This window comes from Trachypithecus francoisi, unplaced genomic scaffold, assembly GCF_009764315.1.
Source record: "Trachypithecus francoisi isolate TF-2019V2 unplaced genomic scaffold, Tfra_2.0 Contig01579, whole genome shotgun sequence".
Lineage (NCBI taxonomy): Eukaryota > Metazoa > Chordata > Mammalia > Primates > Cercopithecidae > Trachypithecus > Trachypithecus francoisi.
In genome coordinates this window covers 27559764-27586356 of record NW_022681442.1, presented here as the reverse complement: position 1 = coordinate 27586356, position 26593 = coordinate 27559764, and the positions used below count along the sequence as shown (strand labels likewise).

General features: G+C 35.7%; 1 protein-coding gene across 2 annotated transcripts in view; it reads left to right on the top strand.

The window, feature by feature from the left end:
- SLK (STE20 like kinase) overlaps nucleotides 1-26593 on the top strand; it is a 62212-nt gene that overhangs the window by 7724 nt on the left and 27895 nt on the right. For both annotated transcript variants that reach the window (XM_033183697.1, XM_033183688.1), the window contains exons 2-8: nucleotides 15195-15359; nucleotides 17134-17182; nucleotides 17527-17676; nucleotides 23487-23559; nucleotides 23706-23900; nucleotides 24459-24540; nucleotides 26024-26152. In XM_033183697.1, coding sequence (XP_033039588.1) covers nucleotides 15195-15359; nucleotides 17134-17182; nucleotides 17527-17676; nucleotides 23487-23559; nucleotides 23706-23900; nucleotides 24459-24540; nucleotides 26024-26152 — 843 coding nt within the window. The remainder of the gene's footprint in view (nucleotides 1-15194; nucleotides 15360-17133; nucleotides 17183-17526; nucleotides 17677-23486; nucleotides 23560-23705; nucleotides 23901-24458; nucleotides 24541-26023; nucleotides 26153-26593) is intronic.

Below are 26593 nucleotides of genomic sequence, written 5' to 3'. Positions count from 1 at the left end.
TCAAATCTTTCTTTCTTCACTGTCATTTCACTAGTCAAAACTGCTGTAGTCTCTTACTCAGACTACTACAATCTTATTGCTGTGTTTTTGGGCTTCATATAATCATTTACATGATTCTTTTAATCCTGTAATCATTTAATATATTCCTTTGTGTTGAGCTTCTTTTGCTAAACATTATATGAGTGAGTTTCATCCGTGTCGCTGCATGTAGTAGTCATTTGATCTTTTTCTTTGCTTTATGGTATTTTATGAAATATTATAGTTTATCCATTCTGTAGTATTTGGATTTTTTGTATATTAAGAATATGATTCATGGCCCGGTGCAGGGGCTCATGCCTGTAATCCCAGCACTTTGGGATGCCAAGGTGGGAGGGTCGCTTGAGCCCAGGAGTTCAAGTCCAGCCTGGACAACATAGGGAGATCTCATCTTTGTTTTATTATTATTGTTTTTTCTTGAGATAGAGTCTCACCTCTGTCATCCAGGCTGGAGTGCAGTGGCATGATCAACTCCCCGGGCTCGGGTGATCCTCCCACCCCAGCCTCCCAAGTAGCTGAGACTGTAGGCACCTGCCACCATGCCCAGCTAATTTTTGTATTTTTTGTAGAGATGGGATTTTGCCATGTTGCCCAGGCTGGTCTCAAATTCTTAGGCTCAAGAGATCTGCCCACCTTGGCCTCCCAGATTGCTAAGATTACAGGTGTGAGTCACCGTGTCCAGCCTTAAATTTTTTTAATTGAAAAGAAAAGTACGATTCATGAATATTCTTGTGCATTTTGGTGCACAAATGCCATTTTTTCTGTTGGCTATATACTGGGAAGGAATTTTCTAGGTCATAGGTGATATGTATTTTCAGCTGTAGAAGATACTACCCGTCTTCCAAGGCAGTTGTACCAATTTACACTCGCGTCAGTAGGGTATGGGAGTTTTCCCAGTTGCTCTGTGTCTTCACTTACACTTGGTGTTGTTATTAATATTATCTTTAATGTTTTTTGTTAGCCATTCTGTTGAGTGTGGTGGTTTTATTTACATTTTCCTGATGACTAATGAAGTTGAGTGCCTTTTTATGTGCTTATTCAATATTTGGGTATCTTTTTTTGTGCAATTCCTGGTTATTTGCCCAATTAAAAAAAAAAGGCAGGGTGTGGTGGCTCAAGCCTGTAATCCCAGCACTTTGGGAGGCCGAGACGGACAGATCACGAGGTCAGGAGATCGAGACCATCCTGGCTAACACGGTGAAACCCTGTCTCTACTAAAAAATACAAAAAACTAGCCAGGTGAGGTGGCGGGCGCCTGTAGTCCCAGCTACTCGGGAGGCTGAGGCAGGAGAATGGCGTAAACCCGGGAGGTGGAGCTTGCAGTGAGCTGAGATCCGGCCACTGCACTCCAGCCTGGGCCACAGAGCGAGACTCCATCTCAAAAAAAAAAATTAAAAAAACAAACTATTTTGAGGTATAATTTATATACCACAGAATTCACCCATTTTAAGTATATGATTTTGTGAGTTTTAGTAAATCTATATAGTTTTGCAACCATTACTACAATCCAGCTTTGGAACCTTTCTGTCATCCCTAGAAAGTTCCCATGTGCCTATTTTGCAGTTAGTTTCTATTCCCACACCAAGCTCAAGATAGTCCTTACTTGCTTTCGAAATGACACTGTAATTTTGCCTTTTCTAGAATTTTTTAATAAAGGGAGACATACAATATGTGTTCTTAATATGTATGACTTTTTGCACTTAGCACAGGGTTTCTCAGTGTTGGCACTACAGCCGTTTTGGACAGGATAATTCTTTTTTTGTGGAGGGCTATACTACGCACTGTAGGATGCTTCCCTGACCGTACCTCTTTGTGACAACCTAAAATACCTCCTGACATTGCCAGATGTCTCCTGGATGGCAGAATCAGTACCAGTGTTTGAGTGTAATTTTTCAGGATTCATCTGTGTTATTCATTTGTCTATTAACATTTTTGGTTATTTATTTTTTCCTTAATAATTTATAGGATATGAGGTCCTTTTTCCACAATGTAGATTGCTTTTCATTTATTTAATTCTTTTTCCTGATCCATAGAGGTATTTTAAAATTAGAAAATAAATTTATTAGAAAACAAAAGTTGAAAATAAACAGAGTGAACAAATACTGCTTTTGATTGCCCCAAAACCTCAGTGAAAACTGTTATCTGGCCAGGTGCAGTGACTGATGCCTATAATCCCAGCACTTTATAAATTTGAGGCAGGAGGATTGCTTGAGCCCAGGAATTCGAGAACAGCCTGGGCAATATAGTGAGACCTCATGTCTTTGGGAAGTAGTAAAAAAATTAGCTGGGCATGATGGCACTCGCCTGTGGTCACAGCTGCTGGGGAGGCTGAAGTGGGAGGATCCCTAGAACTTGGTGGAGGCTGCAGTGAGCTGTGATTGTGCCACTGCACTCCAGCCTTGGTGACAGAGCAAGACCTCGTCTCAAACAACAACCGCAAACAGCTGTTATCCCTTAAATTTTTAATATTTTTTCATACGAGTTCTGCATTTCCTTATTAAATTTTTGCCTTGATATTTTATCTTTTCAGCTACTATTTTGAATGGGATAGTTCATCCATTATGTTTTGCAATTATTGTTTGGATATAAGAAAGCTATTAATTACTATTCTCTAATATATTAACCTTATTGAGTGCTCTTATTGTTTATTTTCCCTCAACATTGAAATTTTTCAATCCTATAAAATGTTGACAAGTAAAAGAAGTTGTATAGTGAACATACATGTATCCACTACCTAGATTCTACAGGTGTTCATATTTTGCTATACTGACTTTATTACACACGTCTATCCATCCATTCATCCATTTATCCATTCATTATCTGTTTCTCTTTTTCATTTTCTTTTCTTAAGGATTTTCTTCTTTCAATTATTTGTACCCTTGTTTTTTTTTACTTGTCTAATTATGTTAATCCTTTCTGAACAATTTTAAATAACTTGACATTGGAAATGTTAGTAATTTAGTGAATTATTTTATACTCTATTTTCTGGCACAATTTTAACGTTTTAAACTTTCCTTCTTAGTTTTCTGTTTTCAACCAGAAAGTTATTGTTTATGTGCTGACATAGACTGTTAGATAAAGTGACATATTACTTTGTTCCCATGTTTCTTCTTTGTAAATCTGTTTGAATTCACACAGATCTTTTAATACAACTCTGTAACAGAAGCAGTAATTTTCTTTTTTTTCTTAAAGAGGAATCATTTTCAGAAATAGTTTTTAAGTGATAATCTCATCTCAAGATAATGGGAGGAAAAATGTCAAGACTAGGGCAGTTATTTTATATCCCTGTGTTTCTTACTAACCTTCTGTTTTTTATCTGTAAAGATGTAACTATTGAATGTACGTGTGGAGTATAAAAACAATATTTTATTGTTCTTTTAATTTATAAGATGATCAACTTTTCCAGTTTACCAGCTTATCAGCCCACACTTCTTCCTATAAATTAATGCTGAAATATTAGTTAATTTGAGTGCTTTCTTTAGAAAGGCAAGGTATTTGAATCATCCCTCCTTCCATCCCTTCCTCCTTTCTTGGAAAGTGTGAGCAAAGTTAATAAATTTCATTTCTTTTTGTACGTTGTCATTTTAGCATCTCAATTTTAACGAAATGTACTGGAAATCAAGATATTTTATTTTTTAATTTTAATTTTAATTTTTTTTTGAGACAGGGTCTTGCTCTGTCGCCCAGGCAGGAGTGCTGTGCCATGATCTTGGCTCACTGCAACCTCCGCTTCCCAGGTTCAAGTGATTCTCATGCTTCAGCCTCTGGAGTAGCTGGGATTACAGGTGTGTGCCACCACACTTGGCTAATTTTTGTATTTTTTAGTAGAGATAGGGTTTCGCCATGTTGGCCAGGCTGCTCCACAACTCCTGGACTTATGCTATCTGCCGGCCTTGGCCTCCCAAAGTGCTGGGATTGTAGGCATGAACCACCGTATCCAGCCAAGATATTTTATCTTTGCTTGTAAAGCATGTTTTATTTCCAGTTGGTATGTTATATGGCATGAGCTTTATAAAGTCTCTTAAAATTTTAAAGGTCTGTGTTATGGCTTATTAACATTTAAAGATAAAGTAGAGCCAGGCGCGGTGGCTCATGCCTGTAATCCCAGCACTTTGGGAGGCCGAAGCGGGCGGATCACGAGGTCAGGAGATCAGACCATCCTAGCTAATGTGGTGAAACCCCGTCTCTACTAAAAATACAAAATATTAGGCGGAACTTGCAGTGAGCTGAGATCACGCCACTACACTCCAGCCTGGGCGACAGAGCGAGACTCTGTCTCAAAATAAATAAATAAATATAAAGTAATGTTACTTAATTTATTTCAGAGTATCCTGCCAAAATTTTATAAAGAATGGCCAAGAAACTACATACCATATCTGATTTTGGATCTTTAAATTAACCTTGATAGAATCTTTTTTCTGGCCCCCTTTTTTTTTTGTCTGTGCCCTGATGGATGTGAAGTGGTATCGTCCTTTATTACTAATGAGGTTGAGCTCCTTTTCATATGTTTATTGGCCATTAAGTCTTTTGGGCTCTCTCTTTTTCTCATTGATTTATGGGGGTCATTATATATTTTAGATACTTATCCTTTGTCAGTTATATATGATGTACATATTTTCTTTTGCTTTGTGGTTTGTCTTTTCACTGTCTTTAGGATGTTCTTTTTTGTGTAGACATTTTAAGTTTTAATATAGTGAAATTTATTAACTTTTCCCTATGTGGCTAATGTTTTTGTCTTTAGAAATTCTTCCCTACCCAAGATGGTGAAGATATCCTGCTGTGTTATCTTTGTAAAGTTTTATGGTATTGCCTTCTACATTAGGTCTGTAATTAAACGGGTGTTGATTTTTGCTTACAGAGTGAGGTAAAGGCCGAATTTTATTTTTTCTATGTAGATACCCAGTTGTCCCAGCACTATGCACTTTAAAGACCGTCCTTTTCTTACTGCTTTGCAATGCTTCCATCATATAATGGATGTCTATATGCACATAGTGTATTTCCATGACATTCTTTTAGGTTAAATTTTTAGAATTGTTAGAGCAAAACAAACGATTATTTATTAATGCTTACTTTGAAACTACAAAATTTGTGTAAATTTGTTTTTCAATTTTTTAATTGTAGTAAAATACACATAAAATTTACATCTTGACTATTTTTTAATATCCTATGAAGATTCACCATCTTCATGATTTTTAAATGTCTAGTTCAATGGTATTAAATACATTCATAATGTGCAACCATCACCACTGCCCATCCCCATGCCTCTTATCTTTTAAAATGAAACTCTACCCTGTTAAACACTAACTTCCTACTTCTTCCTTCCTCCAGCCCTAGGCAACTGGTCTTCTACTTTTTGATACTATGATTTTGATTCCACTAAGTACCTCATTAAATGGAATCATACAGTATTTATCATTTTGTGACTTAGTTCATTTAGCGTAATGAACCTTAAGGTTCATCCATGTCATAGCATATGTTAGAATTTCCTTCCATTTTAAGGCTGAATAATATTTATGGTATATATATACACATTTTGCTTATCCACTTATCTATTGATGTCACTTGGATTGCTTCCATGTTTTAGCTGTTGTGTGTTTAGCTCTGAACGTGGGTGTACAAGCATCTCTTTGAGACCTGCTTTCAGTTTTTTAGGGTATATACCCAGGAGTGGAATTCCTAGATCTTGTAGGAATCTATTTTTAATTTTCAGGGGGAACTGCCATACTGTTTTCTGTAGCTGTACCAATTTTACATTTCCATCGATTTGTGCACAAAACAAGAGTTCTAATTTCTCTACATCTTTGCCTGTACTTGTTCTTTTCATTCTTTTTTTAAAATAATAGTCGTCCTAGTGGGTGTAAGGTGGTACTTACTATAGTTTTGACTTATATTTCTCTAATATTAGTGATGTTGAGCATCTTTTCATGTGCTTATTGGCCATTTGTATATCTTCCTTGGAAAAATACCTGTTCAGCTCCTTTGCCCATTTTTGAATTGGGCTAGTTGTGGGTTTTGTTGTTGTTGTTGTTGTTGGGTTTTAGGAGTTCTCTGTATATTCTGGATATTAATCCTCATCAGATATATGATTTGTAAAGATTTTCTGTCACTCTGTAGGTTGCCATTTTACTCTAATATTGTCTTTTAAAATGTATAACATTTTACAATTTCATCAAGTCCAGTTCTGTGTTTTCTTTTGTTGCCTGTCCTTTGGTGTCATATCTCAGAATTCATTGTCAAATTCAGTATCATAAAGCTTTTGCCTCATGCTGTCATCTGAGAGTTTTTTAGTTTTAGGTCTTACATTTAGGTTTTTCTTTGGTCCATTTTGAGTTAATTTTCATTTATGGTGTTAGGTAAGGGTCCAGCTTCACTGTTTCGCATGTGGGTATTCAGATTTCCCAGTACCATTTTTTGAAAACACTGCCCTTTTCTCATTAACTGGTCTTGGAACCCATGCCAAAAATCATTAGACCATATATATGGCAGTTTTTCTTTCTGGTCTCTATTCCATTGGTTTATGTTTCAGGACTACACTGTTTTGATTACTGTAGCTTCATAGTAAGTTTGAAATCAGGAAGCGTGAATCTTCAAGCTTTGTTCTTTTTCAAGATTATTTTGGCTATTCAGGGTCCATTGAGATTTCATGTGAATTTTAAGATAGGGTTTTCTATTACTGCAAAAAATGTCATTGAGATTTTGATAGGGATTGCATTGAATCTGTAGATTGCTTTGGGTAGTATTGACATTTTAACAATATTAAGCCTCCAATATATGAACATGGGATGTGTTTTCATTTATGTCTTTAATTTCTTTCAGCATTGATTTTTTAGTTTTCATTGTACAAGTCTTTCACCTCCTTGCTTAAGTTAATTCCCAAGTGTTTTATTCTTTTTGATGCTATTGTAAATGGGATTGTTTTCCTTACTATTTAAAAGTCTTTATTTTTCTTGAATTAGTTTCCAGACGTGGTACTTTTTTTGTCTTATTTTAAAATGTTTTTGAAATTGTCTTTTTGTGTTCTCTTTTTCATCTTTTCCAACTATGTAATCTATGCACATTTCCTCGGCTTCTTTATTACACAGTTGTGTTTGTTTCTGCATGTTCATGCTGCTCAGAGTCAATAAGTCCTTGAAATAAGCAGGAAAACTGTGTGATCTGAGAATTGGTAAAACATTTTGGAAACTGCAGACTTAACCAAGTTTAACTTACTACTGACACCATTTTGTTGATATATTTTGACCAATGACTAAATTTTGAATACATAACCAGAACAATATAAATAAAATAGAGTTTGGGAATGTGGAGAAAATATAAGGATAATATAAAGTGTATTTCTTTGTCTTTTGCAGAATTCAAGAAATGACATAATCCTTTGGATTTCTGTAATGTTTTACAGAAATTATGGAAAGAATATGTACAGTTGATCCTCGTTATTTGCAGATTTTGTATTTGTGAATTTGCCTACCTGTTAAAGTTTACTTGTAGTCCTAAAATCTATGCTTCCAGCACTTATTTGGTTATTTGTGTGTATGCGCAAAGCTGCAAAAAAAATTGAACCCTCTGACAAGCACGTTCCCAGCCGAACTTGAACAAGGTGACACTGCCTTGATTTCACCTCTCATGGAGAGATGGCCAGAGGATGGAGACAGCAGAGGGCAGTGTAGTGAAGTGCAAGAAGGTCTGGCTATGGGGCCAGTTGGACAGGGTTTGAATCCCAAGTCTGACATCTGTTTTTGGGATGACCTTCCACAAGTCAGTTAACACTTATATACCTCATTTCTCTTTTGTGAAATAAAGAAAGGAGAATCTCCCAGGATGAATTGTTTTCAGGATTTAAGAATATGATAATCTATATGAGGGGTGTGTGTGTGTGCATGGATTTCCCTATGAACAATGTTTTAGTAGTTGCTAATTCAGTGCTTGCAGCGACTTTATAGAGCATAACTACCACAAATAATGAGAGTTAACTCTGTATCTTTGCTAAATGATGATGAGTAATTTTATTCTTTTTTAATATTGATACTTGTTCCTACCAAAATCTTAGCAGGACTGAAAAGATCATAATTTGCGTGTAATTTAAAACAGGTAACAATATCAACAGTCTAAAAGTATATGCTTCTTTCAGTGCAGTTTCCCCTCTCTTCATTTAATAGCTTTTTGTAACTTTGGGTATTTATTACCCAAACGTTTACTCTACTCTGTACCTTAGCTCTCCCATCTGTGTTGCTCATAGGTTGTAGAAGGATTATGCCAGTTCTTAATCTCAGTTCCAAGTACTCCCTTCTATACTTTACTTTGTGATGCTGGTTCAAAGACTGCAGATCACATTTCTGCCTTGCTAGCAGCTCATTTCAGTTTCAAAAGTATAGGGCACTAGAGGGAGGCTGCAAGGAGAAGGAGGAAGAAATGACTTATACCTTTGTCTTGTTTCCTGTGAACTTCCTGTCTGCTTTCTTGTTACTTTGACCATCACCCTTATAGAAGTTTATTTTTTGCTCCAGCATCAGCAGTTTCTTTCTGTAGCAGCTGTTGAATACAGTTTGTAGTTTTTCCAACACTCACAGAACTAACCTCATCATAACCCTTCATAACACCAGCACCAATTGGCTGGTACCCTGTTCCTCAAAAGTTTGGGTTCCAGTCTCACAGGACCCCTCTTCAGAGACAACAGCACCAGCTGAGCAGCAGTCTCCTCAGAGAAACTCCTCTGAGTTTCAGGTCTGTGGAACCCTTCCTCTGAGCTTCTGAGTTTTAATAATTCCAGTCTTTTCCCTTTGCTCCCATAGTCCTAGGGGTGGTAGCTTTTGCCTGTAGTTGTTACCTCCCTGATCCTTTGTATTATTTTTTCAGTTAGCAACAGAGTTAGTAATTGTTTTTATTCAGTTTTCTCTATTAAAATAATCAATGTGATTTTCCTCCTGTCCGGACCCTAACTGATACAAGGATTAAATAAGTTACTAAATGGAAAGTGCAGAGATCCATACCTCTTCTAATAGCACGATGGATATTACTATGTAGGATAACATACTTGAAATAATTTGAGATTTTTCTTACTGATTTCTTTGTAAAATACTAAAAGTTCCAATTTACATAGCTAAAAACACTAAAATAATCATTGAATTTTGTTGATGTTAATATGCTCAAATATCACCTCAGTTAGACCTAACTTAACTACCCTATTTAAGTTGTAAACTCTTGCCTGTGTACTCCCATACCCCATTTCCTCATCTTATTTTATTTTATTTTTTTTGAGACGGAGTCTCACTCTGTCAACCATGCTGGAGCGCAATGGTGCAATCTTGGCTCACTGCAACCCCTCCCTCCCAGGTTCAAGTGATTCGTGTGCCTGAGTCTCCTGAGTAGCTGGAATTACAGGCATGCACCACCACACCCTGCTAATTTTTGTATTTTTTGGTAGAGACGGTGTTTCGCCATTTGTCCATGCTGGTCTCGAACTCTTGGGCCCAAGTGATCTGCCCACTTCGACCTTCCAAAGTGCTGGGATTCCAGGCATGAGCCACCGCTCCCAGCCTCCTCATCTTTCTTATTAGTTTACTTTTTCCCACAGTACTAATTGCTAATATACTAATTTATTTGTTGAGTGTCCACTCCCCAAAATTGTAAGTACCCCAGCACAGAGATTTTTGTTTGTACATTGTCAGCAGATGCTGACAGTGAACAGTGTGACCTAACATATAGAAGGCACTCAGTAAGTATTTGTTGGAAGAATGAATGGGTTTCAGCAGATCAACTCTTTTGGTCAAGATTTGACCAAGATTTTTAATAGATTTCTGTGCAGTAGTTCCCCCTTATCCGAGGTTTCACTTTCCATGGTTTTATCTACCTGCAGTCTGAAAATAGGTGAGTACAGTACAGTAAGATGTATTGAGAGACCACATTCACATAATTTTTATGATAGTATAGTTACAATTGTTCTATTTTGTTATTAGTTATTGTTAATCTCTTACTGTGCCTAGTTTATGAATTAAACTTTATCATAGATATGTATGCAAAGAAAAAACGTAGTATACATAGGGTTTAGTCTATTCAAGGTTTCTGGCATCCACTGGGGGTCTTGGGATGTATTCCCTGGGGATAGAGGGAGCGGCTGTATTGCGTTTCTTTTCTAGAGCACATTTCACTGGGGTGTTGTTTGTCTTTGTGTTTTCCACAGCTTGGACCAGTGCCTTGTTGTGGATGTTCATGAACAGCAATTTGAGTTATTTAGTTTTTACATTTTATGGTTAAATGTTCTTACACACTGGACAATTAGACTCTTCTTCTTTTGGTGGGGGAAGAATACCTCAGCCTTGAGATGAAATCATCCGGATTGACAAAATCAGTCCCAGTGATTATTTTTTCTTTTTATTCCTTGTTTTTTTAGATTCCTTTTGTATTTATCTGATGTGTTTTTTGTTTGTTGGTTTGTTTGTTTGCCTTTGATTGACTAACACCTCTTTGGGACTGAAATCATCTCTGTTTTCTGTGCTGGTCTTTCAGTTTCCAGCTGAAGATTTTATTAAAATATATTCTTCACTATGAAATACTATATAATGTTAGAAAATGTAAAAATATAGAAAGACAATAAATTAAGATTTAAAAATTATTCCTGTACTCACCACCCAGGGAATACCTTCTGTTCAAACAAGAGTAATATGAGGGTGTAATTTTTTTAGGATATGAAGCCATTATGGAACATTGAGACAACTTATGTTTCCCAGAATCCCTCATTTGTTTATGTAATGTGGCCAAGCTCTATTGATGATTCATGAAAATAAACACAGTGATTTTAGGTGATCATGACTGATACTTGAAATCTTTTTATCAACAGAAGTTATATTTTTAAATTAAGATTGGGTATTTGTTATTCCATTCTTGTTTTTAACATTTGTTTAGTTCAGTGGTCCCCATCCTCTTTGGCACCAGGGACTGCTTTTGTGGAAGACAACTTTTCCACAGACTGGATGCGGGGATGTTTTGGGGATGATTCAAGTGTGTTACGTTTATTGTACACTTTATTTCTATTATTATTACATTGTAATATATAATGAAATAATTATACAACTCACCATAATATAGAATCAGTGGGAGCTCTGAGCTTGTTTTCTTGCAACTAGATGTTCCCATCTTGGGGTGATGGGAGACAGTGACAGATCATCAGGTGTTAGATTCTCATAGGGAGCGCATAACCTAGATCCCTCGCATATGCAGTTCATAACAGGGTTCACAGTTCACAATAGAGTTCATGCTCCTCTGAGAAGCTAATGCTGCTGCTGATCTGACAGGAGACAGAGCTCAGGTGGTATTGTGAGCAATGGGGAGTGACTGTAAATACAGATGAAGCTTTGCTCACTTGCCTGCTGCTCATCTCCTGCTATGCATCCTGGTTCGTAACAGGCCATGGACTGGTACTGGTTTGTGGCCCCGTGGTTGGGGACCCAGGGTTTAGTTATTTCATTAAGCCTTATGTAAAGAGTTTTTTTTTTCTTTTCTCTGAGACAGAGTCTTGGTCTGTTGCCCAGGCTGGAGTGCAATGGCACGATCTCGGCTCACTGTGACGTCTGCCTCCTGGGTTCAAGCAATTCTCCTGCCTCAGCTTCCTGAATAGTTGAGTTTACAGGCATCCACCACCATGCCTGGCTAATTTTGTATTTTTAGTAGGAATGGGGTTTCACCATGTTGGCCAAGCTGGTCTCGAACTCCTGCCCTTGTGATCCACCTGACTTGACCTCCCAAAGTGCTGGGATTACAGGTGTGATCCACTGTGCCTGGCCTATGTGAAGAGTTTTTATGCCTTTAGATATTAGGTAGATAAGCTCTTTTTTTTTTTTTAATACTTTATGTCCCAGTTATATTAGTGTAGAGAGTAGTGTCACACACTTACAAATATTTATTTCAGTTTTGTTTTTTTAGAGTTTTTTAGAACCAGATCCTGATGAGTAATTATATTATTTTCAAGCAATAATTTGAGGGACTATTCTTTCTAATGTAACTTATTACTTATATTAAACCAAATGATGTCATTGTTGGTATAATCAATATATGACAGAATTTGTTACTGTGAGGAATTTTAGAGATTATCTAGTGTGAATTATTTTTCTTCCTTCATGCCAACCCATTCACAAGTATGAAAGACACATCTTTAAAATCTCTAGGACATCAGTCAATTAATTTTAGTGGCTGCGTAATTTTCCATTGTAGAACTGTACTGCATGATTTAAGCAGGTTCCTGTTAATGGACATTTAGGCTGATTTACTTTTTCCCTATTGCAGATGGTGCTTTGATGAGTATTTTTGTATCTGCATGAGTTCTATTTTATGAAATTATCTCCTTCTGATAAATTCTCAAAAGTGAGATTTAGACATTTATTTATTGAAACATTTATTGTTAACTTTAAAAAATTTAGTATCTGTTTTTAATGTAATAAGTACAGTTTTGCTGAAGTGATGTTAACATATATCATATTGAAATGTCTTATAAAAACAACCTAGTTAGCATTTTAAGATATGATTCCTAATGTTAAAAAATGATCCTGGTATCTACTACATATTTGGAAACCTTTCATTTGTAATAAATGGCGGTGAGAAGTTAACCAAAGAAAGAAAACGGGAAAGTTAAAGTACTAAGAACAGGGAAAAATGACCAAATGATAGAAATATGGGGAGACTGGAAAGGGTATAGAGGACACAAAACTTTGCCTCCACCTTCTTAAGGTCCCTGCTGGGCCCGAGAATTAAATTGACACCAGATAGAGTAGAAGAGAAAAGCAGAGAAATTTAATGTAAGTTTTATGTGACATGGGAACCCTCAAAAGAAAATGAAGTCAGAGAGAAATGGCAAAACCTACATGCTTTTGTGTTAGGTTGAAAGAAGAGAGGCGATTGTGGAAAAGTAGATATGTTATATGGGGAGGCTAAAGGAAGACATTTAATTTAACAAGGTCCGTTTGTACATAATTCTCTTGACTATGACTCCCTATCAAAGAATGTTTCTTTTCTCCTGGGATAGAGAAGACATCTTTCACAGGAACATTTTATTTCCTAGTTTCAGGAAGAAAGGGTGGAAGATTAGGATGCCCTTCTTGCATCTGCTATTTTTCAAGTGCCTTTCACTCAAAGTGATCCTTACGTCAAAGTGGCATGTTTGAAGTGGTGTATTCTGCCACCCTTCATGAGTAATGATTATGCCTAGTGTTCCATTATTGGAGTGCTAAGCTTGTGGGAGTTTTTTATATCCTACTGCCCAAAGTAATTGCCAAGGTCTGATTTTTCACACACAAAAAATTTGCAACCTCCAGCATAGATGGGTTAATTTCACAAAAAAAGTTTTTGCAACCTCTGGCATAAATAAATGGGTTTCATCCTCCAGCAGAAAGGCCTTTGGAAACAGACCTGGATTTAAATTCTGTTTTGGCCTCTTACTAGCTGTATGACCTGGGGAAGCCTTTTAACCCCTCAAAGCTCATTTATATCCTCCTTTAGAGATAATAACATATCATGGGGTTGTTGTGAAGATTAAATAGTAATAGTAATTACAGCTAAGATTTTTGAATCTTTCTATATATGCCAGATACTATATTAAATGTTTATTTGTGGTTTTTTTTTTTTACTTAGCAGATATATGTTATCTTAATTCTCATGAACTTGTGAGGTGTAGGTATGAGTAACTTTTACTGATGAGGAAACTAAAAGAGGGATTTTGTAAATTGCCCCAAGCAACACAGCCAATAAGTGGCAAAGCCGCCAGAATTTAAATCCTAGTGGTCTGACCCCCCAGAGGCTGTGATTCGAAATGCTGTCCCCTGTGCATGTGAGCCCTTAGTGCAGCGCGTAGCCATAGCATGCACTCATTCATATTTGTGTTTAGGCTGTCTTTTAAAAATAATGTGTCAAGACAATGAGAAGACAAGCCACAGACTGAGAAAATACTTGCAAGACACATATTTGATAAAGGACAGTTATCCAGAATATGCAAAGAACTCTTAAAACCTAACAATTAGGGAATGAACAGCCCAGTTAAAAAATGGGCAAAAGATTTGAACAGACACCTCACCAAAGATTTGACAAATAAATGTATTAAAAGATGCTCAACATCATATGTCATTAGGGAATTGTAAATTGAAAATATACAAGTACTACTATATAGCTGTTAGACTGGTGAAAGCCATGCTTGCTGGCAACCCCAAATGCTGGTGAGGATGTGGAGCAACAGGAGCGCATTCATTGCTGGTGTGTATGCAGACTCTTTCACCCATTTTGGAAGACAGTTTGCAGTTTCTTAAAAAACTAAACATACTCTTACCACATGATCCAGCAGTTGTACTCCTTGGTTATTACTCAGATGAGTTGAAAAACATGTCTACACAGAAACCTGCACATACATGTTTATAGAAGCTTTATTCATAATTGCCAAAACTTGGAAACAATCAACATATCCTTAAGTAAGTGAATGGATAAACTGTGGTATATCCAGACAATAGAATATTATTCAGTGCTGAAAAGAAATGAGTTATTAAGCCACGAAGGCATTAAGGAACTGTAAATACATATTACTAAGTGAAAGAAGCTAATCAGAAAGGTCTATACATAGTCTGATTCCAAGCATATGACATACCGGAAAAAGCAAACTCAAAACTATGGATACAGTAAAAAGATTAGTGGTTGCCAGGGGTTGGAGGAAGGAGGGGATGAGTAGGCAGAGCACAGAGGATTTTTAGGGCAGTGAAACTGTTCTGTATGATATTATAATGATGGCTACATGCCATTACACATTTGTTGAAACCCATAGATGCAAGAGCAAACTGTAATGTAAACTTTGGACTTGGGGTGATAATGATGTGTTAATGTAGGTTCATCATAGTAACAGATGTATCACTCTGGTGTGCAGTGTGATGGGGGGGGAAGGTTATGCATGGGGTACGAGGGAACTTTCTGTACTTTCCACACAATTTTGCTGCGAACCTAAAACTTTCCTTTATCAAATATGTGTCTTGCAAATACTTTCTCAGTCTGTGACTTGTCTTCTCATTCTCTTGACACACTATTTTTAAAAGACAGTCTACACATAAATATGAATTAAAAATTAAAATCTATTAAAATAATAAAAAATTAGAAAACGATGCATTTGAAGTGTGACACCTTGATACTTTCATTTTCAGGCCCAGAATAAAGAGACCAGTGTTTTAGCTGCTGCAAAAGTGATTGACACTAAATCTGAAGAAGAACTTGAAGATTACATGGTGGAGATTGATATATTAGCATCTTGTGATCACCCAAATATAGTCAAACTTCTGGATGCCTTCTATTATGAGAACAATCTTTGGGTAAGTATTTTCTCTTGATCTAAAGGAGTAGCCAAAATGAGTTAATTGTCCTAAAGAGATGTTTATGAATTGTTAAAACCTATTTTATGTCTTATCTCTTCTATTTAGTTACTTGTGTCACTTGAATGAGAGTTGATCTGCCAGTAAGAGAGTAATAACAAAGTTATTCTCAGCTTCAGCAGATGTTCAGATTTGTTTCAGATTGTACAGTTTCATCGTTTATTGTTTGACATTGGATCCGGGTGGAAACATTTGGTCCGGGTGGAAACATTTGGTTAAGAATAATAAATTTATGAAAATATGAAATTAGATGTCCTTGTTTATAATTTAAATTTAATCATTTAAAAGTTTTAAATGATTAGAAATTGTTTATAATTTTTTATCCTAAACTTTTTGTAAATCTTATAATAAACTGTAAAATACTAGAAATGTTAAATATTTATCATATTATCAGGTTCAACTTTAGTGCATGATGGGATGGCTAAAGCTGTATGTATAAATTCATTTTCAGAAAATATTAAGGCACAAGTAGATACAGAAATAAAACTTTCATATTCATTATAATAATCTGTCAATCACTTGTTCCGTACCAACATTAGTTTAATCAAGAGGGACTTTTTAAAACGGAGCTTCAGTCTTTCTTCCTGAAGGAAGAAGCAAAGTTTTATGAGAGAGAAGAGTAAGTAGTATAAGGAATACCTGACTGGATGCCTAAAGGTCTATGTTTTTTATCCTAGTGCTGCCACTTACGGAACTTGGATAAGTCAGTTAACTTTTATGAGTCTGTTTACTCATCTGTAGGATGAGTAATGATCTACCTCCCAAATTGTTTTCTGAATAATGTAATGAATTTGAATACAATTTCTAATTGGCAAGCACCTGTAAAAAAAGTAAAGCATTATGCTGAGGTAAAAAAGGCAGGAAGCTACCTAATTAGTTAAAAATATGTTATTTTTTTAAATTATAGTTATTATTAATGTGGTGTTTTCTGAAATTATTGTTCAGGGCTGTGGCAGAGTGTTTCCAAAGATTATAATGCAAATGAACCCCCAGACTAGTTAATAAACAGATAATACCTTTACTTGGGACTATTGCACAATAAAAATTTAGACAATTGTGAGGGGAAGTTTAGTGGGAGACATGTTAATTAATCAAATAATCACAATAAATATAAAATTACAACTGTGGTAAGGGTTAAGAAGGAAAGGTACATGGTGTTATATCTTACCAGGGAAGTCAAGATAGTCACCTATCAGCAGAAAATAATTGAGCTAGGATCTGAAGCTTTTGTATGTATTTCTTCTGTTTTTTTTTTTTTTTTTTTTTTTTAAGCTAAAAGAAGTCTCTGTATAAATATTTTCAGGATTTATTCCTATTTAATACAGTTTAAAATAACAAATGCATATTTGTGCACTTAAAGCACAAGTTGCCTTTAAAAATATAAGTAATAAAATCTTTCATTGGTGACCAAATGGCTATGCAGTACTATACCAAATGAAAATTCTGTACCTGGTAGTTTTAGAGAAGCAGGGACACTAAACATGGCAATGAACAAAAATGCCCATACTTTCAAGATGGGCTTTCTCAAATGTGTATTGTTTGAGATTTGTGACTCTTTTGACAAAATCTTCGTTTAGTATATTGTCTCCATAACCCAGATTATTTGATAGCTATTTCTTTATTTTTTTTGCTAAGCTGAAGAAAAGATACTGAAACTCAAAACTCAGTGTAGTTTTAGACACACGCTTTTGTTTTTGTTTTTTTTTGCATGCAGATCCTCATTGAATTTTGTGCAGGTGGAGCAGTAGATGCTGTGATGCTTGGTAAATACCTTTTTGTTCTTTATGTTCATATCTTAAACTATACTTAATAAGATTAAAGAATTTCAAATATATATAAATATATTCAAATATATATAAGTATTGAGTGAAGTTCAGTAAGTTAAATCAACTCAATTATGTTTTTATATTCTTGGATAATTATAGTAAAATTCTAAAATGAAATGTTGAGCGTGTCAAGAAAGTAATCTTTGTAGATATTTAGTTCTTCTAAAATAAATTCATTGCATATGATCTTTGACAGTGATGATACATACAGAAAAGTATATAGCCTGCTAATATGTTTTCACTGCATAAAAAGCAGATTTTTTTTTACTTTCTCCTTATAGAACTTGAGAGACCATTAACTGAGTCCCAAATACAAGTAGTTTGCAAACAAACTTTAGATGCATTGAACTACTTACATGATAATAAGATCATCCACAGAGATCTAAAGGCTGGCAACATTCTCTTTACCTTAGATGGAGATATCAAATTGGGTAAGTTATTCACTTAAATAAAACATTTGAATTTTTACTCTGAAATTTCCCATCTTTATGTATGTGACTTAATGTGGTTTTATGACTACTTAAATATGTGAAACATGGAGAACTAACTCCATTCTAGTTTTTAAAAAACACTTTCTTGGATACTCATTTTTCTATAATTCCTAAATATAAACACCTAATTCAATGTTTTAAAAAGAAGATAAGAAAGAATGAATTTTTATTTTCAAAAAGGCAAGCTTTTTAAAGACCGGTTTCAAGTTTGTACCCTTAAATTTTTGTATGTAGACTTAATACTTGTAACTGTTTTATGTTTAGAATATAATATAGTATGTGAAGCTGCTAACTCAGTTTTTTTCTTTATTTCCAAAGCTCACGTCGAGTGAGGTTTTTCCCCTGTGTTTAGTTTTATATTCTATTTTTATTGATACGGTACATTGACTAAACTAACAAAGTAATCTTAGTTCTGAAGAGACTACCTAAATATAAGAACTAGAATTTTTAATTTTACTCTTTATACTGAGGGAAGAAATGTTACCTTCATAAGAAGAATTAGATGTAGGTTTTATGGAAGTTATAGCCCTCTTTAAATTTACCCAAGATAGGAATTTTTTAAAAAGTCTAGCGATGAAGTCCGAATTTGTATATTTTGAAAGGCTATTCAAAGGACAAAATATATTCAAAAGCCAAGTTGATACCAGTGACTATAGTCATTTCACTTTACTTTGTCAAGACATTTAAACAGATGGTATACTAAATTGTATTCTTTTTAATTTTTATTTTTAATGGAGTCTTGCTCTGTTGCTTAGGCTGGAGTGCAGTGATGTGATCATAGCTTACTGCAGCCTTGAACCCCTGGGCTCCAGGAATCCTTCCACCTTATCCTCCCTAATAGCTGGAACTGCAGGCGTGCACCACCACGCCTGGCTAAGTTTTAAAATTTTTTTTGTAGAGATGAGGTCTTGCTCTGTTGACCAGACTGGTCTTGAATTCCTGGGTGCAAGTGCTTCTCCTGCCTTGGGCCTCCCAAAGTGAATTTTAATCTTTTGATTGTGAAATAAATACAGATATAGAAAACTACACCCGAAATTGTGTAGCTTAACTTTAGTACTTTGTAGACATAGCTTTGTAGTCACTACCTAGATCAAAAAGTTCTACTTTTTGATCTAGGTAGTGACTACAAAGGCAGGCACCCCAGAAGCTCTTCCGTATGCCCATCTCAGCCACTGCCCTTCTCTTCTCCACATTTTATCCTGACTTTTATATTATTTCCTTCCTTGTGTTTCTTTATGGCTCAGTCACCCAATATTCATCTCTAGATGTTAGGGTTTAAACTTGCCGATATAAAACTTGGGTTTTTGAAGTCTCTTAACTTACAGGCCTTCCCCCATTCCTTTCTTTTATTTATATTATGGCATGTATAATGGGGGGATGAGGGCAATATCACCCACATGGGGGCTAAAATTAGTCCTTTAGGTACAAAAAAAACCTTATACATTACAATGGTTTGCGACCTTCCAAAGGCTCCAGTACGTGAAGAGATATAACATGTATCTGTGGCATTAAAATTTTATGGGAGGAGGGGTGACTTGAAAACAATGTTTAAAATGACTCCTTAAGGGGGCTAATAATGAAAGAAACACTGATCCATGGAACCTGGGCTGTTTGGCCTGTAGTGTTTCTCTCAAACTGCATTTTGCTATTGCATACTCCTGATGATTGAAGTTCCTCTCTGTATTTCCTTCAGTTTGGCAGATGAATCCAAAGTTTGATCATTCTCAAGCCTGATCCTTTGGCAAGACTTACAGGTGGTTTTGCATTCTTTCACTGGGAGGCACACCGTGTCTGCTTTGTGCCCCTTTTTGATGTTGCAGCTATTGAGGCTTAATGCCTACACATCTGTCTTTTGGGGTTGCAAAACGAATCCCATTATTTTGTTTTCATTATTTTTGGTAATGATTTTGATAGAAACACCAATTATTTCATTATTTTCATTGATTATAAAATTAGTAATGAAGATAATGACTTGGCTGTCTCTTATCTTCAATTGATGACCAATGTTTTAAAAAATATTGTTTGTTCGTGGATTTAGTTTTATTTGGTGGGTTTCAAATCCATTGCAGTTTTTATTCTTATTGAAGCTCACGTTCCATCTTTAGTCAGTGGGGTCTTCTTCGTGTCAGCTTGTTAATCTTCTTAACAGGACTGGTAATCTTTGATAGCCCACTTGACAGTTCTGAGATGTTTCAGGCTCATCTGTGTATTTTCTGTGTCAGACCTGTAATTAACCATTTCTTTTTTCCTTTTCTTTCTTTTTTTTTTTTTTGAGACAGAGTCTCACTCTGTTGCCCAGGTTGGAGTGTGGTGGCTGATCTCAGCTCACTGCAACCCCCACCTCCTGGGTTCAAGGGATTCTCGTGCCTCAGCCTCCTGAGTAGCTAGGATTACAGGCATGTACCACCATGCCCAGCTAATTTTTTGTTTTTTCATAGAGATGAGGTTTCACCATGTTGACCAGGCTGGTCTGGAACTCCTGGCCTGAAGTGATCTGCCCGCCTCAGCCTCCCAAAGGGCTGGAATTATAGGTGTGAGCCACTGTACCCCATGTAATTAGCCATTTCTTCGAGAAGCCCTGGTTTCTTTTAAGACCACAATCTGGTGTAAGAGATTTCAAGACCACAATCTGGTGTAAGAGATGCTTACAGTTTTCTGTATAGGCCATTGTTCTAGGACTTTTCAAAGGACAGAGCTAGACCCCTCATGAGTTCATATATATTTCCCATTCAAATTTGGGATAAAGGTTTTTAAAATCTAACTTCTGTAATACATGTGCATCTCCTTTCTTCTGTATTGAGAGTTCTGGTTCTCAAGGACATTGATAGGTTTAGGATACCTCATAATTCATTTTAACTCTCATTTCTGTTTTTAATGCTCACCACCACTCCTTATGTTGATGTGTCTTTGGTCCTGTTGGTTATCTGAAGCTCAGCTTTTGGTAGATTCCTCTGAAAGGGCTCTCTGAATTCTTACATAGTGGTAACAGTTGTACCCTTATACCTCAAGGTTAGTTTTGCTGGATAACAGATCCTTGGCACACATTTCTTTCCTTCAGCATCTGAAATATGTTACTTTGTTTTCTTCAGTCATGAAGTGTTGCTGTTGAAAAGTCTGATAATCTGAATTTCTTCTCCATTGTAAGTCATGTGCTCTTTTTGCTTAGATGCTAAAACTTTTTTTTTTTTTTAAGATCGGTAGTTTGACCAGTCTTTTCTAATAAATATTATGCTCTTATAATATTCAAGTGCTTTCTTCCCCTCCCCCTGCCCCCCCAGGAAGGTTTTCTGGAGTTACAGATCTGAGCATTTGTTCCGTTCCCTTGCATTGACTTGCTTCTTTAGAGACGTTTATTGTTTGTTTGTTGGGTCTTTGCCTATTGTCCATACTGGTAACTGTTTCTCAAGTCCTTTTTTTAGCTTGCTTTCTTTTTTATTGTAGGAAAATATACACAACATAAAATTTACCTTTTTGATCATTTTTAAGTGTATATTTATGTGGTGTTAAGTACATTCCCATTATTATACAACCATTACCATCACCTATCTCCATACCTCTTTTCATCTGGCAGCAGTTAAAGTCCATACCCATTAAACACTTAGTCCCCATTTTCCACTCCTCCCAGCTTCTGGCAACCACCATTCTGCTTTCAGTTTCTATGATTTTGACCACTCTAGGTATATATGTATGTGGAATCATACAACATTTGTCCTTTTGTGGTTGGCGTATTTTACTTACCATAATGTTCTCAAGGTTCATCCATGTTGTAGCATATTTCACAACGTCTTCCCCTTTTGAGACTGAATAATATGCCATTGTATGTATGTAACACATTTTGTTTATCCATTTATCCATCAGTGGGCACTTGGGTTGCTTTCACTTTTTGGCTGTTGTGAATAATACTGCTATGAATGTTGGTGTACAAATGTCTGTCCTACTCCCTGCTTTTAATTCTTTTGAGTATGCACCCAGAAGTGGAATTGCTGAATCATATGGTAATTCTGTTTAATTTTTTTGAGGGACCACCATGCTGTTCTGCATAGCAACTGCACCATTTTACATTTCTAACAGAAATGTGCAAGTCTTCCAGTTTCTCTACATGCTTGTCAACACTTTTTTTTCTATGCTTTTAAAAAAATAATAGCCATCCTACTGGGTGTGAAGTGGTAATGGGTATGAATTTGTTGTATTATTTGCTCTTGCTTTCCCTAGTTTAGCCTTTGTTTCTAAAGTGATTTTTTTCTTAATTTTAAATTTTTTTCTTGAGTTCTGTCACCTTTCAGAATTTTTCTAATTCTGACTTACATGGCTCTTTAGTTTCATCATCATTTTTTTTTTTTTTTGAGACGGAATCTTGCTCTGTTGCCCAGACTGGAGTGCAGTGGTGCGATCTTGGCTCACTGCAAGCTCCGCCTCCCGGGTTCATGCCATTGTCCTGCCTCAGCCTCCCGAGTAGCTGGGACTACAAGCGCCCGCCACCACACCCGGCCAATTTTTTTGTATTTTTTTAGTAGAGACGGGGTTTCACCATGTTAGCCAGGATGGTCTCGATCTCCTGACCTTGTGATCCGCCCGCCTTGGCCTCCCAAAGTGCTGAGATTACAGGCATGCGCCACTATGCCCGGCCTGTTTTTCATCATTTTTGAAAGTCTCCTAGCTTAATTTGAAATGGGATGTTATAGTTTTGCTCAATTTTGGGGGCATTTTTTTTTTGTAAATATATTGAAATTTTATTTGAATATAGGGACAAACTTGTGTAAAATAATGTGTACCTTAAAAATAAATATACTGAAGGTTTAGGAATTCTAAAATAATATTTAGTTGACAATTAAAATATTTGTAATTTCTGTTTTATTAATTTACAAATACTTCCAGAGAACCTTCCATTTCTGCAACACAGATATATAAAACAATCTTATCCCTAAGAACCATATAATAGATAAAAGTAATTCAGGCAGAATTGCATGACCTTTAAGAGTTCTACAACAAAAACGACAAAGGTTAGAATTGCGAATATGGCTAATAGTAGCTACCATTTATTGAGTGTATACTCTGTGCTAGGCATGAGCATCAAATACTGAATTTTTGGTATTCAGCTTTGAGAATTGTGGTGTCAAATGTGAAACTTAAAAATTTGTGCATTTACGGCATGAGGTAAATTATGCAGCAATACCAATTTTATGTTACTGTTAATGTTGTCTGAACTCCAAGCTGAAAAGGTGGGATTAACAACTGAAAAAGCTGTAATGTTACTGTTCTGTATAATTTAAATCAGAAAACATAAGGTTCCCAGTTTTTTCTTGGCAATATCATTTTATGAGGAAGTTAGCAAGACATACACTGTCATAAAGATTGCTTTAGTTTAATTTCTATTTTTCACACTATAGAAAAAATGTTAATGACTCTTAATTTAATTGTGCCACATAGCACTAGTTGGCATTTGTTTTTGAAGTGGATAGACTGGTCTGCTTTTAGAGTTACCATTTTTTAATTTTCAATTTTGAAGGATTTGTCATCTGAAGACATGGTGGTATTAAATGTATTGATAATGGGATCTTTAGCAGGTTTTTTTGGGAGATGGTAGAAAGAGATGGTCAAGATTAAGATGGGAGAGACATTTTTTTCTTTCTGTTTTACTTTTTATTGTAAGATTGGCCTTATTAAAGACTTAAAATGCTTTTTTCTCCCCATTGAATACAATGAACAATGCTTAAAAGTTCTCATTAATGCTTTTGTGTGATTATTTCAAGCGGATTTTGGAGTATCAGCTAAAAACACGAGGACAATTCAAAGAAGAGATTCCTTTATTGGTACACCATATTGGTATGTATTCAGTTTTATGAATTTATAGTATTAGTCATGTCAGCAGTTACAATAACTCATTAATTTTGTCCACATAATTGATTATACCATGTGGTTTACAGTCACTGTTATTAAACATGTTAACTTTTAATTATCTGTCTTCATAGGATGGCTCCTGAAGTAGTCATGTGTGAAACATCTAAGGACAGACCCTATGACTACAAAGCTGATGTTTGGTCCCTCGGTATCACTTTAATAGAAATGGCTGAGATAGAACCACCTCATCATGAATTAAATCCAATGCGAGTGCTGCTAAAAATAGCAAAATCTGAGCCACCTACATTAGCACAGCCATCAAGATGGTAAAAATATTATTTAAAAAGCTTAATAAGAAACAAACGATATTAGGAAGCAAAACTTCATGTTACATTCTCACAATTTTCCAAGAGTATTTAAAATTGGGTACATGGTACGAAGATTATATGAATTAGAAAATTGATTTTTGGTATATTTCTCTTAAGGACCATTAAAAATCTTCAAGCTCACTTTTCCCATATATCTGAAAATATGAGTGATTTGAGTTTTGCATGAGAAAGGTATTTTCTGTACTATGAGGAAGTGAGGCATATAGATTGATCTATATTTGTGAAATTTATTAGAAATTTTGTGCTTTTTGGCATACTTGTGAGTATATGGCTATGTCTCAGTGATTATGTACCTACTTACATATATGTCTAACGTGTATTTACAAATGAGTAAGTTTTATAAAATCTTAATAGTCTTATTAACTCGTTTTTTAAATGTTGAATTAATACTATTACATACATAATGAAACTTAAGCATAACTTATCAAAGAGTTTTGTTTGATTTGATTAACAAGAAAGTAAAATAGAATGTTACTGTTAAAATTTATTTTGAAGGTCTTCAAATTTTAAGGACTTTCTAAAGAAATGCTTAGAAAAGAATGTGGATGCTAGGTGGACTACCTCTCAGCTACTGCAGGTAAGAGAGTATGACAACAGCAAATAATATAATTATTTTAACATCTCTGTAAGAATATAATTTCATATTCAGTGTGCTTTCTTTCCACTTAAGTTTTCCTGTGGAGAGTCAAAATGGCAGTAGTTAGCATTTGCTTTACAAAATAAACGCTGCTGTTACCAACAGGCATTTAGCTTAAACGTTATTCCTCCTGTGCTTTTTTGATTCAGTTTAATTGTTGTTTTCATTTTGGTAGTTATTTCCATTATGTCTCTCCAATTACTAGAAAGCAAGCTCCTTGGGGACGGGGGCTGTGAACTAATTAATTAAAAAATGTCTTACAGTGAGGGTAAATAGTAAATATTATTGACTTTAAAAAAATGTTGCTAAAGTGATTGGGTAAATTTAATTTTGCTTTATAGAAGGACTACTTGTAATATATTAAATAAAAATTTGTCAATTACTTTTATAGGTGGGCAAATAAAATGACAAATCTTGAGGCGGTTACTGTTAGGTTGAGTTATTATGTAACGCCATCATACTGTTTTAGGTTGACCTATCTATCTGGGGGAATAAAGCAGAAAAAAATTGCTTTGTTGTGTGCAGCAAGTATACCCCTGGAACACACTTTCTATTATTTTGTTACCCCACACTTGAAGCCCTTAGTCTGTGACAGACACTGTTAAATGTTGAGTATACGAAGATGAATAAAATGTCTTCTTAGTCTCAAGAATTTTAGAACCATGTCAAGAATACAGGTGTTTGTAGATACTTATAACAGAACTCTAAAGATTTTTATAATTTTGAGGCTTTGATAGGCTTTATAGAGGTGGATACTTTTTAAGAAGTAATAATGAGGCCAGGTGTAGTGGCTCATGCCTATAATCACAGCACTTTGGGAGGCTGAGGCGGGTGGATCACCTGAGGTCACGGGTTCCAGACCAGCCTGGCCAATATAGTGAAACCCAGTCTCTACTAAAAATATAAAAATCAGCTGGGCATGGTAGTGCATGCCTGTAATCTTACCTACTCGGGAGGCTGAGGCAGGAGAATCGCTTGAATCTGGAAGATGGAGATTGCAGTCAGCCAAAATTGTGCCACTGTACTCTAGCCTGAGTGACAGAGTGAGACTCCGTCTCAAAAAAAAAAAAAGGAAGTAATAATTTAGTGACCTGAACTTTGCTTTAAATTTCAGTTAAAATTTTTGATTATGAAATTTTCAAACATACAGAAAGTACATGTACCTACTACCCAGATATAACAATTCTTATGATTTTTGACAAATTTGCTTCAGATTCTTAAAAATGTACAGATCCAGTTCTAGGCAGCCCTCTGCTTATGCTCAAGCCCCCTCTCCTCTTTCTTTCTCAGATGTAGCATTATCTGAAGTTGTCTGTCGTTTTCCTGCCCACATGTTCGTATTTTTACCACATAAGAATGTGTGTTTGAAACTTAGTTTAGTAGTATTCCAGTTGTTGAGTATGCTGTTTTTAATGTTCAACAGCATCCTTTTGTTACTGTTGATTCCAACAAACCCATCCGAGAACTGATTGCAGAGGCAAAGGCTGAAGTAACAGAAGAAGTTGAAGATGGCAAAGAGGAAGATGAAGAGGAGGAAACAGAAAATTCTCTGGTCAGTATTTAGGAAAGAAATTTCATTTAGTTAATTTTTAGAGTTGGGTTTTGAGGTGTAGTTGTACCTGTATCTAAGGATTGATGGGTGGCAATACAAAATTTTTAAATTTAGACCTGAAGATTAGTAGCAAGGTTGCTCCTTGCTGCACATTTTTGTTACATTTCCTTTTTTTTTTTTTTTGAGATGGAGCCTCGCTCTGTCACCCAGGTTGGAGTGCAGTGGTCACCACAACTGCTGCCTCCCGGTTTCAAGTGATTCTCTTGCCTCAGCCTCCCAAGTAGCTGGGACTACAGGCGTGTGCCACCATGTCCAACTAATTTTTGTATTTTTAGTAGAGATGGAATTTCACCATGTTGGCCGGGCTAGTCTCGAACTCCTGACCTCAAGTAATCCTCCCTCCTTGGCCTCCCAAAGTGCTGGGATTACAGGTGTGCAACA